General features: G+C 39.7%; 1 protein-coding gene across 9 annotated transcripts in view; it reads left to right on the forward strand.

Moving 5' to 3' along the window:
• The window catches only part of ptprt (protein tyrosine phosphatase receptor type T), a 555,785-nt gene that overhangs the window by 319,301 nt on the left and 222,931 nt on the right, over window positions 1-13,553 (forward strand). For 5 of the 9 annotated variants that reach the window (XM_061932272.1, XM_061932263.1, XM_061932264.1 and 2 more), the window contains exons 15-16: window positions 6,187-6,223; window positions 12,744-12,800. In XM_061932272.1, the coding sequence (XP_061788256.1) occupies window positions 6,187-6,223; window positions 12,744-12,800 (94 nt within the window). The remainder of the gene's footprint in view (window positions 1-6,186; window positions 6,224-12,743; window positions 12,801-13,553) is intronic. The other 4 variants (XM_061932269.1, XM_061932270.1, XM_061932271.1 and 1 more) reach the window with 2 other exon arrangements.

The following is a 13,553-nucleotide window of genomic DNA, read 5'->3' on the forward strand; positions in this document are numbered from 1 at the left end:
GAGATATACATCGAATATCGAGTTTAAGTAAGAATACATCGAGATATACTTTTTTGTCCATATCGCCCAGCCCTACACAAATATACATCCATAAACGTGGATGCATATGCAATAAGTGCAATATATTTATCTGTACAGTAATTTATTTATTTATATCTGCACCTTATTGCTCTTTTATCCTGCACGACAATGAGCTAATGCAACAAAATTGCATTCTTATCTGTACTGTAAACTTCAAATTTGAATGACAATTAAAGGAAGTCTAAGTCTGAGTCTAAGTCTAAGTCTAAGTCTAAAATATAAAAATAAATCAACAAACTTAATGAGCAAGATGTCCTGTAAACATAACATTCAATGCAAAAAGTATTTTTATCCAGTACTGTTACAGTTATCTAGCCTCAATTATTTACCTAAAGGAATACAAGTGTGAACATGAACACTATTGGCTGTCTATCTATTTATTTATTTTTTTAAAGCAAATTGTCGACAAAAACGAATCTTTGTCGATTAATTGTTATGATCGGCCGTGTCAATTATGTTAACTAATCGTTGCAGCCCTACTCTAAAGTAGTTATATTTTAACAATAGTACAACTATTGTTAAAAGAATTGCTCTCTAACAGTGTTGCTCAAAAATTAGCATTTATAGCATATATATATATATATATATATATATATATATATATATATATATATATATATATATATATATATATATATTAGAGATGTCCGATAAATGCGTTAAAATGTAATATCGGGAATTATTGGTATCGGTTTTTTTAATTATCGGTATCGTTTTTTTGTTTTGTTTGTTTGTTTGTTTGTTTTTTATTAAATCAACATAAAAAACACAAGATACACTTACAATTAGTGCACCAACCCAAAAAACCTTCCTCCCCCATTCACACTCATTCACACAAAAGGGTTGTTTCTTTCTGTTATTAATATTCTGGTTCCTACATTATATATCAATATATATCAATACAGTCTGCAGGGATACAGTCTGTAAGCACACATGATTGTGCGTGCTGCTGGTCCACTAATAGTACTAACCTTTAACAGTTAATTTTACTCATTTTCATTAATTACTCGCCACATTGTACTTCAAAGATTGTAGCTTCACTACACAGCAGAACTATGTACATTTTTTTAAGCATATTCTATGTATTGTTAACCTAAATTAAACAATTTCAAGCATAAAATTGCAAATTTAACTACCGTAAAACAAAAACACTACAGTAGTATTGGCAACTAGATAAGACCAAACCAATCAGAGTGCACTCTTCAGCATAATAGCCACTGATTGGCTCAGCCTCAATCAGCATTACTATATTGGATTAAAGGAGTGTAAAGATGAATATGTGGGTGTTATTTCGTAAGTTAAAAACAGGATTTAGAAGGTCTTAAACCGTTTTTTTTTTTCAACGCTCCAACTATTAAAATAATACATTTGCGGAAAATAATTTATGACAATCAGTCTGGGAACCAATTAACAGCAATAAATGAGGGTTTTACTGTATTAGAGCCAATTAGATGATGTACCTAATGTTGTGGCCAGTGGGTCTATGTCAACAGTAAATCTCCGGCAGCACAGAGGGGATGTTGCCACTCGTTGACCCTTGGGTGCTTCTCCTCGATGTTCAAGCTCGCCATTTCCCGTCTTGAATGCGTTTTCTTCTCGAGGACAAAAGCGAGCAGCTGTTGCGTCCCTGACAATCGGCGCGCTGCAAAAGCGTTTGTCTCCTCAATGAATTCTGCCTGAACCGTGTGAAGTTTTCCTTTCAACACCTCCGCTATGCAAATGTACTTGTCGGCTTAAACTGTTAACTGTGCACGGGAGGCGTTCCGCTGACTATCAACGCAGCGTGGTGAAATTGAGTTTCCAGGTTTTTGAGTGCTAATGGAAAGAGAATGAACAAAGATAATTATTTATTTATTCATACTGTAAATGTGGCGTTCACCAGCCGGCGAGTGAGATGGTAACATCAGGAATAAAAGAGCCATGGGCGAAATTAGTCATTTGGGGGCCCAAGACACAACTAGTAATTGGGGCCCTCTACATAACATAAACAACACGGCCATTTATCATGTTGGTAGAAACTACTATGCGAGATGCACATTAAAGCCGTGCTTCGCAAATATTTTCTGTTATGACCCTCTAGAAAGAAGAAACTTCTCTCTGCCGCAACTATAAATAGTATCATTTGACTATAAAAGTGTTATAAGTACACCTCTGCATAACATTGTAGCCTTACTAACATTAAATAAAACAACAATAGATCAACCTACAACAAAGAATAACTTAATCAACATTGTTTATTAGTGTGTAACACGGAATATTTAAAGGCCATCAATTTTCCTAAAATACAAAAAATATATATATATATTTAAAGGGGTAATATTATGATTTTTTCTACATTTGAAACACCTACTTGAGGTCTGCATAACATGTAATGGTGGTCCTCTGGTCCAAATACAGACCATCTTCAAGTTGCTTTCTGACCGTCTTTTCAGGATGCACCGTTTTGTGGTCGGCTTTATTTACGTGCCTCCACTTTGACAGCATCTTCTCCTCGTCATCCGTTTTGTAGTTTTTTTATTGCTCACATAGCGAGTCTACTGACAGATATAAGTTAGGACTATACGTTACTTCGTATTAGAAATGGCAACAGCGGAGCGTTCGTGTGCATGTACGAGCTAGTCTGCCCCACAAAAAGAGGATAGAAAAAAAGAAGGGGCTTATTGACTACAGCGCAGACTTCAATGGTGGACTCGCGCAAAGCAGGTCGCAATTGGGGAAAAACGTCACAAAATGGGCAAATTCTGAACGTATCGTTTGGAGGAAGTATGACGTAAAGCAAAATTATTTAATAAATATCCGCACCATCGACGGACTTAGGCAGATCCCAAGTACACAAAAACTAAAGTTGGTTGATTTCATTAAAAATATTTAAAAAATTTGAGCGACTTGAACCATTTCATGCTGAAAAATGAAATTAAATAAACTCAATAAATAATAATAATAGTGAAAAAATTTACCAGCAAATCAGGTGCAAAATAAATGCATACTTTAATCTACAAAACAAACGTTAATAAAACAATTTGTTCTGATTTTTTTTTTTTTTTATCAAAATGAGGAAGTCAGGTTTGGCTACAACGAGCACGTTTTGTAGTGCAGCTTTTCGAAGGGTTTTAAGGATGATAGGATAGGATGAGATAGACTTTAATTCATCCCACAATGGGGAAATTACATTGTTGCAACACAGGTTTTTGCATACAGTAACAGAAGTAAAGCAAAATGAAAAACAAACAAAAAATAGTAATACATACTACATATTACTCACTAATATGTACAGATAGAAGATAAAATACATTAAAAAAACACTAACATCCATATTGCACACCACGAAAAATCATCACAGTAATCACACAAGTGCGTTGTCTACTTAGGGCCTCCACAGTGTCGTGTATGGGGTGAGATGGATTGGACATTATGGATGTCAACTTGGTCAGCATTCTTCTGTCAGCCACTTCCTCAATGCGGTCTAGTGGGCAGCCTACGACGGAGTCAGCTCTCTTAATTAGTTTATTAAGTCTGTTTTTGTCTCTGACTGTGCTGCCCCCAACCATACTGCATGATCCTGATAAAGCATGTACCCTGGGATGACATGCGCCCACCCTTTATATCAAATTGTCGACAAAAACAAATCAAACAAGCATTAACGCGTCACTGATCTCAACGGTTTTACTGCAAATGATAGGAACATGAATCTCCATTTAATAAAGTGCAAGATATTTTTCAGAGATCAATATTTTGTTAGTGCAGTCGGACCCGATGTGACGTTTATTGTGAAGCCTGGAAGTGTGTGACCAATAGGAAAAAATCAACTCTTGATTGTGTTCATGTTTGAATGAGAGAAGACTGTAGACTTTTAAAAAGCGCCTATTGAGTTTTTACTGGCCAAACTTGCACAACATCTTCCCAGACTCTTGGTTACAATAGTTTAACATTTAGAGCACTTTATCCATCCATCTTCTTCTGCTTATCCGAGGTCGGGTGGTGGGGGCAGCAGCCTAAGCAGAGAAGCCCAGACTTCCTTCTCGCCGGCTACTTCCACCAACTCCTCCTAGGCGATCCCCAGGGCATTCCCAGGCCAGCTGGGAGACATATACTCTCCAAGGTGTCCTGGGCCTTCCCGTGGCCTCCTACGAGTCGGACGTGCCCTGAACACCTCCCCAGGGAGGCATACTGGATGCCCGAGCATCCTCATCTGGATCCTCTCGATTTGGAAGAGCAGCGGCTTTACTTTGAGCTCCTTTAACCAGTCACACGGCAGTTTAGCAAACTGGGTGTACTACAAATGGAACATGGAATGGCGGGAAAACTCTTCCAGACTCCATGATTACATCCCTGAGGCCAATACATCACCATATGCTTTCCCAGGCCTGCTTGGGTCAGGCTTAATCGCCTTTGTACTGGTGTTGGCGTCTTCCGCTCAACTATGTTCAAATGGTGTATGGCGGCATGTGAGTGTGGTGCAGACTGCAGACCACATCATAACATCCTGTCCCATATATCACCATCCTAATGGGAATCGTGGTCTGGTAGCTGTGGACGAGAGCTTGGTCAGTTGGCTGTTAAACACTTGCCCAGCTTTACAGTGGTTACACCTCTAATCCAGTGTTTTTCAAGCTTTTTTGAGCCAAGGCACATTTTTTCCCGTTGAAAAAATCCGTAGGCACACCACCAATCATTAAAAAACAAAACTCAGTTGACAGTAAAAAGTTGTCATCCCAATTGTTGGATATGACTTTAAACCATAACCAAGCATGCATCACTATAGTTCTTGTCTCAAAGTAGGTGTACTGTCATGACCTGTCACATCACACCGTGACTTATTTTGAGTTTTTTGGTGTTTTCCTGTGTGTAGTGTTATAGTTCTTGTCTTGCGCTCCTATTTTGGTGTTTTTACATTTTTTTTGGTGTTTTCCTGTAGCAGTTTCATGTCTTCCTTTGAGCGATATTTCCTGCATCTACTTTGTTTTAGCAATCAAGAATATTTCAGTTGTTTTTATCATTCTTTGTGGGCACATTGTTGATTGTCATGTCATGTTCGGATGTACATTGTGGACGCTGTCTTTGCTCCGCAGTAAGTCTTTGCTGTCGTCCAGCATTCTGTTTTTGTTTACTTAGTAGCCAGTTCAGTTTTAGTTTCGTTCTGCATAGCCTTCCCTAAGCTTCAATGCCTTTTCTTAGGGGCTCTTACCTTTTGTTTATTTTTGGTTTAAGCATTAGACACCTTTTTACCTGCACACTGCCTCCCGCTGTTTCCGACATCTATAAAGCGATTAGCTACCTGCTGCCACCTACCTATATGGAAGAGTATTACACAGTTACTCTGCCGAGCTCTAGACAGCACCGACACTCAACAACAACACATCATTTGCAGACTATAAATACTGGTTAGCAAAAAATATTTTTAACCCAAATAAGTGAAATTAGACAATCTCCCACGGCACACCAGACTGTATCTCACGGCACACTAGTGTGCCATGGCACAGAAGTTGAAAAACACTGCTCTAATCAACATCAACATCTTCATCCGAATGAAGAAGAGGAAGCTCCTTCCGAATGACAGAGCTTCCCACCCTATCTCTAAGGGAGAACCCTGCTACCGTACAGAAGAAACTAATTTCAACGTACTTTATTTGTTGCCATGGAGGCAAGGATTAGTGATTTAGAAGTAGTTAAAACACTGCCGACTGGGGTTGGACTTTAGCCGCTAGCTCGCTAGCCATGTCTTAAAGCACCTCTTCCGGTGGGCGTTTCAGTGTTATAACTTCACCTTTATTGTTAGTTTTTAAGCCAAAATGCGTTTACTCTCCCTTTTCTGTCTACACTGTGTCTGTTTGTAAGTACTCTGTGATTGTGCGCTGCCGAACATGCTCGTCTGCTCATAAACCAGCAATGACGACGAGTAGCGCGCGGGGGGGTATAGTACAGAATATGATTCATTAGTATCGCGGTACTATACTAATACCCGTATACTGTACAACCCTATTAGGACATGAATGAACTCTTCTATTGGCACTTAGATCCGCTCTGCAGTGGGATTGTTTGCATCAGTCAGTGGTCGCCTTCCCACCATGTGGCCTAAATGCTCTCTCTTGTCTCTTTTCTTTGCAGGAAACCAAAATCAACTGCGTGCGTCTGGCTAACAAAGGTATGAGCAGCTCTCCACTCACACAACACTGATGTAGTTGTTTATGTGGCGGCGTCAATTCTAATGCTAGTGAGGCTAAAGTGCTAAATCAAACGCACACACTCAACACACACCCATCCTAACCTCCCTTTCACGTTGTCCCGCATGATTTCACAACTCAGCATTGTTACGTCATCGCTGAACATCGTTAGCTTCCCTGAAGCATCTCATTGACGTTTTGAAACGTGCGTCGACATCCACCTAGCTCTCAACGCCTTCTTCATTCTTCACGTCATTATTTTGTGTTTTCTCGAGTTGAGGTGTGCAGAGTGTCCATGCAGCATGCGCGTGCAGCACTTTTAACTTTGTGGCGCTCTTCAAGTACGCGAGGATGCTGAAGAGAGACTCACTGCTGCGACGCCAGCGGCTGTTTGGACCATGCTCCAGGCACTACTTGTGCGGAATGAACCGTATTTAAGAGCCAGTCTGATTTAATACCTTAAATCAGGGGTCGGTAACCCAGAATGTTAAAAGAGCCATATTAGACCAAAATTACAAAAAAAAAGTAATCTGTCTGGAGGCGCAAATAATTAAAAGACTTGTATAAGTGTTATAATGATGGCAACACATGATGTAAGTGGATAATTAGCTATATTAGCCTACTATCAAAATGACTATGTGTCGCAGGCTGACACAAATCTTCATTGACAGAAATGTTGAAATGTAATATTTATTCTACACATTTTTACAACATTGAAAAACATTAGTAAAACTTCTCAGAGGGTGAGATTACTCCTGGAAATTACTGTCTTAGAATGGCCAAAGGTATAGATTTGTGTGTCCAAGTCAAAGGAAACTGCAGTCTGCCTTCTTCTAATGGATTTATTACAATCTTTGCAAGCTGGCTAACATTTGCTGTGGTCTGGAACAACATGGCACACAAACAATCAGAAATGCAGCCAATATTACATGCAAATAATGTGTCATGAAACATGGAAAAATAAACTAATTACACAGAGGACATAAGTAAAGGATATTAAATGAGTGCAAATATACCTACAAACGAGGCATAATGATGCAATATGTACATACAGCTTGCCTAAATAGCATGTTAGCATCGATTAGCTTGCAGTCATTTAGTGACCAATTATGCCTGATTAGCACTCCATAACAAGTCAATAACATCAACAAAGTACTTGACAGTATAAAACCTTGGTGGACAAAATGAGACAAAGAAGGAGTGGCGTAAAACACGTCGTTCTGTGGCAGCGTCGGAGAAAGTTATACATGTAAACAAACTGTCGAGTCACAGTCCACATAACGGTGAGTTCAAGGGCCACTGAAATAGGACAAAATCGCGCTCGTCAAATTCTCTCATCAGTAAAGCATACACACAAACATATTAAACAGTGGGCTTTCTAACAATTAGGAACGCTTGTGTCATGTTTGTCCTCCTACAGAAACCATTGTACAACGAAAAATATATTTTTCACCCCCTTTTTTTACCATTTCCATACATTTTTGAAAAAGCTCCATGGAGCCACCAGGGCGCCGCTCAAGAGCTGCATGTGGCTGACCCCCACCTTAAACAGTATCGCTCACTGGACGCAACTTTAGGTATGACTGAAAAATTGTAAACCTAAATTCATACACCTTTTCCCACGCACAATGAAAACTCCGTAAGAGTAGGGATGGGTATCGTTTAACTTAGGGTTCCCCAACCTTTTTTCCACCTGGGACCAGTTTAACGTATGCATTATTTTTACGGACCGGCTTCCCACGTCTGGAAGATAAAAACAGCAAAAAAAATTAGCCTAAAAAATCAACTCACTATAACGCTGAAGTAGTGGGAGCCCTGGGTGTGTTTCTTTGCGAAGAGATGGCACGTTAATGGCATGTACTATATACCAGTGTTTCTTAACCATTTTTGTAAAATGTAATATACCGTATTTTTCGGAGTATAAGTCGCACCGGAGTATAAGTCGCACCTGCCGAAAATGCATAATAAAAAAGGAAAAAAACATATATAAGTCGCACTGGAGCCCGGCCAAACTATGAAAAAAACTGCGACTTATAGTCCGAAAAATACGGTATGTGTTTTTCAGCTGTGGTCTGTATAGGCAGCAGCGGTACTCAGTTGTAAACACTTTTCCACCACTTGTGGCAGTAATGAGAGTATAAAACAAACAGAAGTCTGACACATAGACTCATAGAGACATATCTAAAGCGCCAGAATTATGACTAAAGTGGTGAAGTTGTATTTTTATTTGCACTTTAATTTTATTGACAGTTTAGTTAAGAAACATATTTATTATTAATTTAGTTTATTTATTTTAGCACAGTATAATACACATTGTTTATTTGGTTACCGTATTTTCCGCACTATAAGGCGCACCGGATTATTAGCCGCACCTTCAATGAATTACATATTTCATAACTTTGTCCACCAATAAGCCGCCCCGGATTATAAGCCGCGCCTACGCTGCGCTAAAGGGAATGTCAAAAAAACAGTCAGATAGTTCAGTCAAACTTTAATAATATATTGAAAACCAGCGTTCTAACAACTCTGTCCCAAAATGTACGCAAATGTGCAATCACAAACATAGTAAAATTCAAAATGGTGTAGAGCAATAGCAACATAATGTTGCTCGAACGTTAATGTCACAACACACAAAATAAACATAGCGCTCACCTTCTGAAGTTATTCTTCATTCGTAAATCCTTCGAATTCTTCGTCTTCGGTGTCCGAATTGAAAAGTTGCGCAAGCGTGGTATCCAAAATGGCCGGTTCCGTCTCGTCGAAGTCATCGGAGTCAGTGTCGCTGTTGTTCTGTGAATCCTGCCTTCCGGAAAGCTCGGACCACAGTTGTGACCGAAATATCTGCCTAGGCATTTACGATCCACTGGCAAATGTTGGCGTATGTCGTCCGGCGCTGTCTGCCCGTCTTAGTGAAGGTGTGTTCGCCTTCGGAGCTGTGTGAAAAAAGCCACTCGGCCTCTTCGCGTAAACTTCCCTTAACCACTCGCTCATCTTTTCTTCATCCATCCATCCCTTCGAGTTAGCTTTTATGATGACGCCGGCTGGAAAGGTCTCTTTTGGCAAGGTCTTCCTTTTGAATATCACCATGGGTGGAAGTTAGCATGGCAAGCTAGAACCACAGTGAAGGATGACTTCTCATTCCCTGTGGTGCGAATATTCACCGTACGTGCTCCCGTTCCACAGTGCGGTTCACAGGAATATCAGTTGCTGTGAAATACGGTAGTAATCCGTGTGCGGATGGAGAGATTGCGTCTTTTTATGAACCGGATCCTTTTCGCTTAGTAGGAGCCATTTTGTGGTCTTTACAGATGTAAACAGGAAATGAAACGTACGGTGATATCCGCGCGTTTTTTCTTCTTCTTCCGGGGGCGGGTAGAAGAAGAAGCGCTTCCTGTTCTATGGGGGCGGGTGCTTACCTTGGCGGTTGCTTGCGTAGAAGAAGAAGCGCTTCCTGTTCTACCGGGAAAAAAGATGGCGGCTGTTTACCGAAGTTGCGAGATCGAAACTTTATGAAAATGAATCGTAATAAAGCGCACCGGGTTATAAGGCGCACTGTTAGCTTTTGAGAAAATTTGTGGTTTTTAGGTGCGCCTTATAGTGCGGAAAATACGGTAGTGCTTCTTTTTCAAATCAGCCTGATCTAAGCCTAGGGTTTATTTGTTAAATTAATAATATAATCGTTTTGATTACCACATGCTTGTATATCATTTGACAAGGTAGTAAACTGTAAGTAGGTTAGATATAATTGTTGAATATGATCAAAATCAAGAGTACGATTATTAATTCAGTGTTAAAATCGGAGTGGGCCCCGTGCTCCTCTGTAGTGGAAAAGTTGGGTGCCGAGGTCAAAAAGGTTAAGAACCCCTTAGACTAACACGTCGTCACACCCCTTCTATATACAATAACCCTGCAGGGCACTGCAGATTAGCCTTTGGCTACAATCTGGCACATTTACATTTTATATGTCCATTAATGTGCATTGTCCCATGTACTATAACATAGGAGTTGTAATATACATCTTGTAACAAGCTTATTGGTGAGTTTAGTGGGACAGGCGAGAGTTAAGTAGGAGAAATCCGGTAGTTTATAATTTAGTTAATTTTTCTGTGCAGCCCGGTAACAAATGCGTCACGGACTTGTCCCGTTCCCCGGACCGTTGGTTGCCAAAATGGTGTTAGACGTCACCGTTTAAAAACAATGCCTTTTTATCTTTACTGAATATTCTGACATGCAAGTTGAACAACATAGTCATTCAAATACTTCTATAACACAGTAGTACCTCAACTTACAAGTTTAATTGGTTCCATGACTTAGCTCATGACTCTAAATACTCCTATCTCAAATCAACGTTGCCCATTGACATTTATATAAATCTATTGAATCCATGCTTGGCCTCCAAAACAGCAACATTTTAAAATCTAGTATGCCTTTTAAAAAGAGAAACTATTTGTTCAGATACAAAAATATGATGTTTACAAACAATACAACAGAATGGAACACAAACAACAACAATAGTTGTATGCAGTAATGTACCAATGATGTACTGCTTTTACCTTAGAGAGCGGACTTCCACGGTATCGCCCTCGAGTTGTTTATCCGTTTACACTCTAGTTGGAATAAAGCATTGTATTTTCTGTTAAAAGTATTGCACATCAGTTAGTCTAATATAGTATTACCGATATTAATGATAAATCGCGATAAAACTCCTGACTTAAAATAAAAATGATCATAAAACTGTAGTTGTTAGATTTGGATAAACTCACTGACTGATGATACTGTTTATGTCCTGGAGAAGCAAGATAGTGTGCTAATCGCTAACTGGCTTAAGTGCTAACATGAATGCAAGACACATTAATGTCGTTCCCCATTAAAATGTATTATTAAATGGTAAAATAACAATTTATGGCTCTTAGGAAGCCAAACAATACAACATTTGTCTTCTGCCAAAGAAAATATAATGTGTGTCTTTTTATTAACTTATTGTAATCTTCCATCCATCCATTTCTACCGCTTAAAAATAAACGTTTCAGTCCGTTTATTAGTACTTTTTGAGCACATTTAACAATATGGTCATAATGAGTACCGTGATGCATTTAGGTGACAATAATCGTGGTATAAAATGTTCATTTTCTTATATCTTTACTCAAATGCATTGTGCCACCTTAGACCCGTAGTGTGGTTCAATTGGCGTACTTTTGTACTTACACTCGGTCTTTTGAGTGCATAAGTACGTTCTCTGACGGTCAAACTGGTGAGCGTGCATTAATGGGCACTTACCATCCTCAATAGTCACCATCTTGGCAACATAGCTGAAGGTTAGGACTACCAAACAAAAAGCTCATTTGAAGTAGGAAGCAGAAAAATGTCCTAACAAGTTGAGAAATGGGAAGGAAGTAATATTTTAATCTGCCTAGTGCAGTGGTTCTTAACTTTGTTACCGAAGCCCACCAGTTTCATATGTGCATTCACCGAACCCTTCTTTAGTGAAAAATAAAAAGTTTTTTTTTTTTTCAAATCCAAGACAAAGTTCTGTTTTTTTACTGGTGCACAAAATGAACCGTGCATGAACATCACCTTGTTCAAAGAACAAAACCTACACAGTCCATGAACTCACAACAAATTACACACCTGCAATTTAGATGGAAAATTAGAGGGAACATTGTTTGGGGGTATCCATAATACGCCGATAGGGAGAAGTTTTTATTACACGATGAGTCGGGTGTGGCTTGACGGCGGAGGCTCCACCGAACCCCTGAGGCAGACTCACCGAACCCCTAGGGTTCGATCGAACCCAGGTTAAGAACCACTGGCCTAGTGGTTCCGATTCACCATTAAAAAAGAGCCAAAAAGTAGAAGAAGGGGAATATAACAATTGTAATTTCCGGGAAGTGCCAATAACTAGACTACAAAAATTGGCACACTCTGTATACTTATTGAAGTATACCGAAGTATTCCATTCGAGAAGTCACAGCGCGTTTAATAGCTTAAATGATCCGTAAACAAGTGTTGGGCAACAAGCCACAAAGTTATTAGTTCCTTGTCCATCATCTTTGTCCGTGCTTTATGTCTTCTTTTATTTGGCCTTATTTCTTCTTTTCTTCTATTTTGCTTTATTTCTTCTTTTATTTTGCGTTATCCCTTCTTTTATTCCTGTGAAAATGTTGTTTTCCAAGCCTCCCGCCAAGGGTGACATGGATCAGAACCCAGTCTTCACCACATTTGCATCACCCCCCCAGAACTTAACATGCTGACCTCAAACGCACCTTTCTGGGGCTTTTTTTCCTGGTAGCTCTTTTTGGCCATGTTTGTTGATCTCAATGTCCTAGAATGATCTGTAAGCGCTTCTCTCCTCTAGAACACACAATGAAGCTTGATGCAACCCTTTTTGCTTAGACTATTCTTTCTTCTGTCCTTTTTTTTTTGTTGTTGTTGTTGTTTTTTTCTCTCTCCTGCCTGTCCCTCTCATGCTGGCCGGCGGGGACGTGTGGCGCTGGGCCTTAGTGGTGATAGGTAGGGGACAAATAACCACGCCGTACATTCTAGTCATCCCAAGCGAAGGTGATTATTGCTTTACAGGCAGAATATTTGCTTCCCCCCGTGTCATCACAGTGAACACGACACAAACCCTCACTCATTTTTGGTGCTCACGAACGCTATACCCTACCCTCCGACCCCCACTCAACCAACCTGTCCCCTCCCACATCTTTGTGTTGATGGACTTTTTTTGTGTAATGGATGTTTTTTGTTGTTGTCCTTCCTTCTCATCGTCATTTAGCCGCATTTGTTTGCTTGTCTGCTTTCACTGTGGCTGACTGTGTTTGGGCATGCACACACACACACACACACACGCAAACACACACACACACTAGGAAGTTTGGTACAATGCAGTAGGGCTGCAGCTCTTTATTGTACAAACCCCAAAACCAGTGAAGTTGGCACGTTGTGTAAATCGTAAATAAAAACAACATACAATGATTTGCAAATCCTTTTCAACATATATTCAATTGAATAGACTGCAAGGACAATATATTAAACGTTCGAACTGGAAAAAAACGTTGTTAGTTTTTGCAAATATTAGCTCATTTGGAATTGGATACCTGCAACATGTTTCAAAAAAGCTGGCACAAGTGGCAAAAAAGACTGAGAAAGTTGAGGAACGCTCATCAAACACTTATTTGGAACATCCCACAGGTGAACAGGCTAATTGGGAACAGGTGGGTGCCATGATTGGGTATAAAAGCAGCTTCCATGAAATGCTCAGTCATTCACTAACAAGGATCGGACGAGGGTCAACACTTTGTGAACAAATGC

This window comes from Nerophis lumbriciformis, linkage group LG38, assembly GCF_033978685.3.
Source record: "Nerophis lumbriciformis linkage group LG38, RoL_Nlum_v2.1, whole genome shotgun sequence".
Classification (NCBI taxonomy): domain Eukaryota; kingdom Metazoa; phylum Chordata; class Actinopteri; order Syngnathiformes; family Syngnathidae; genus Nerophis; species Nerophis lumbriciformis.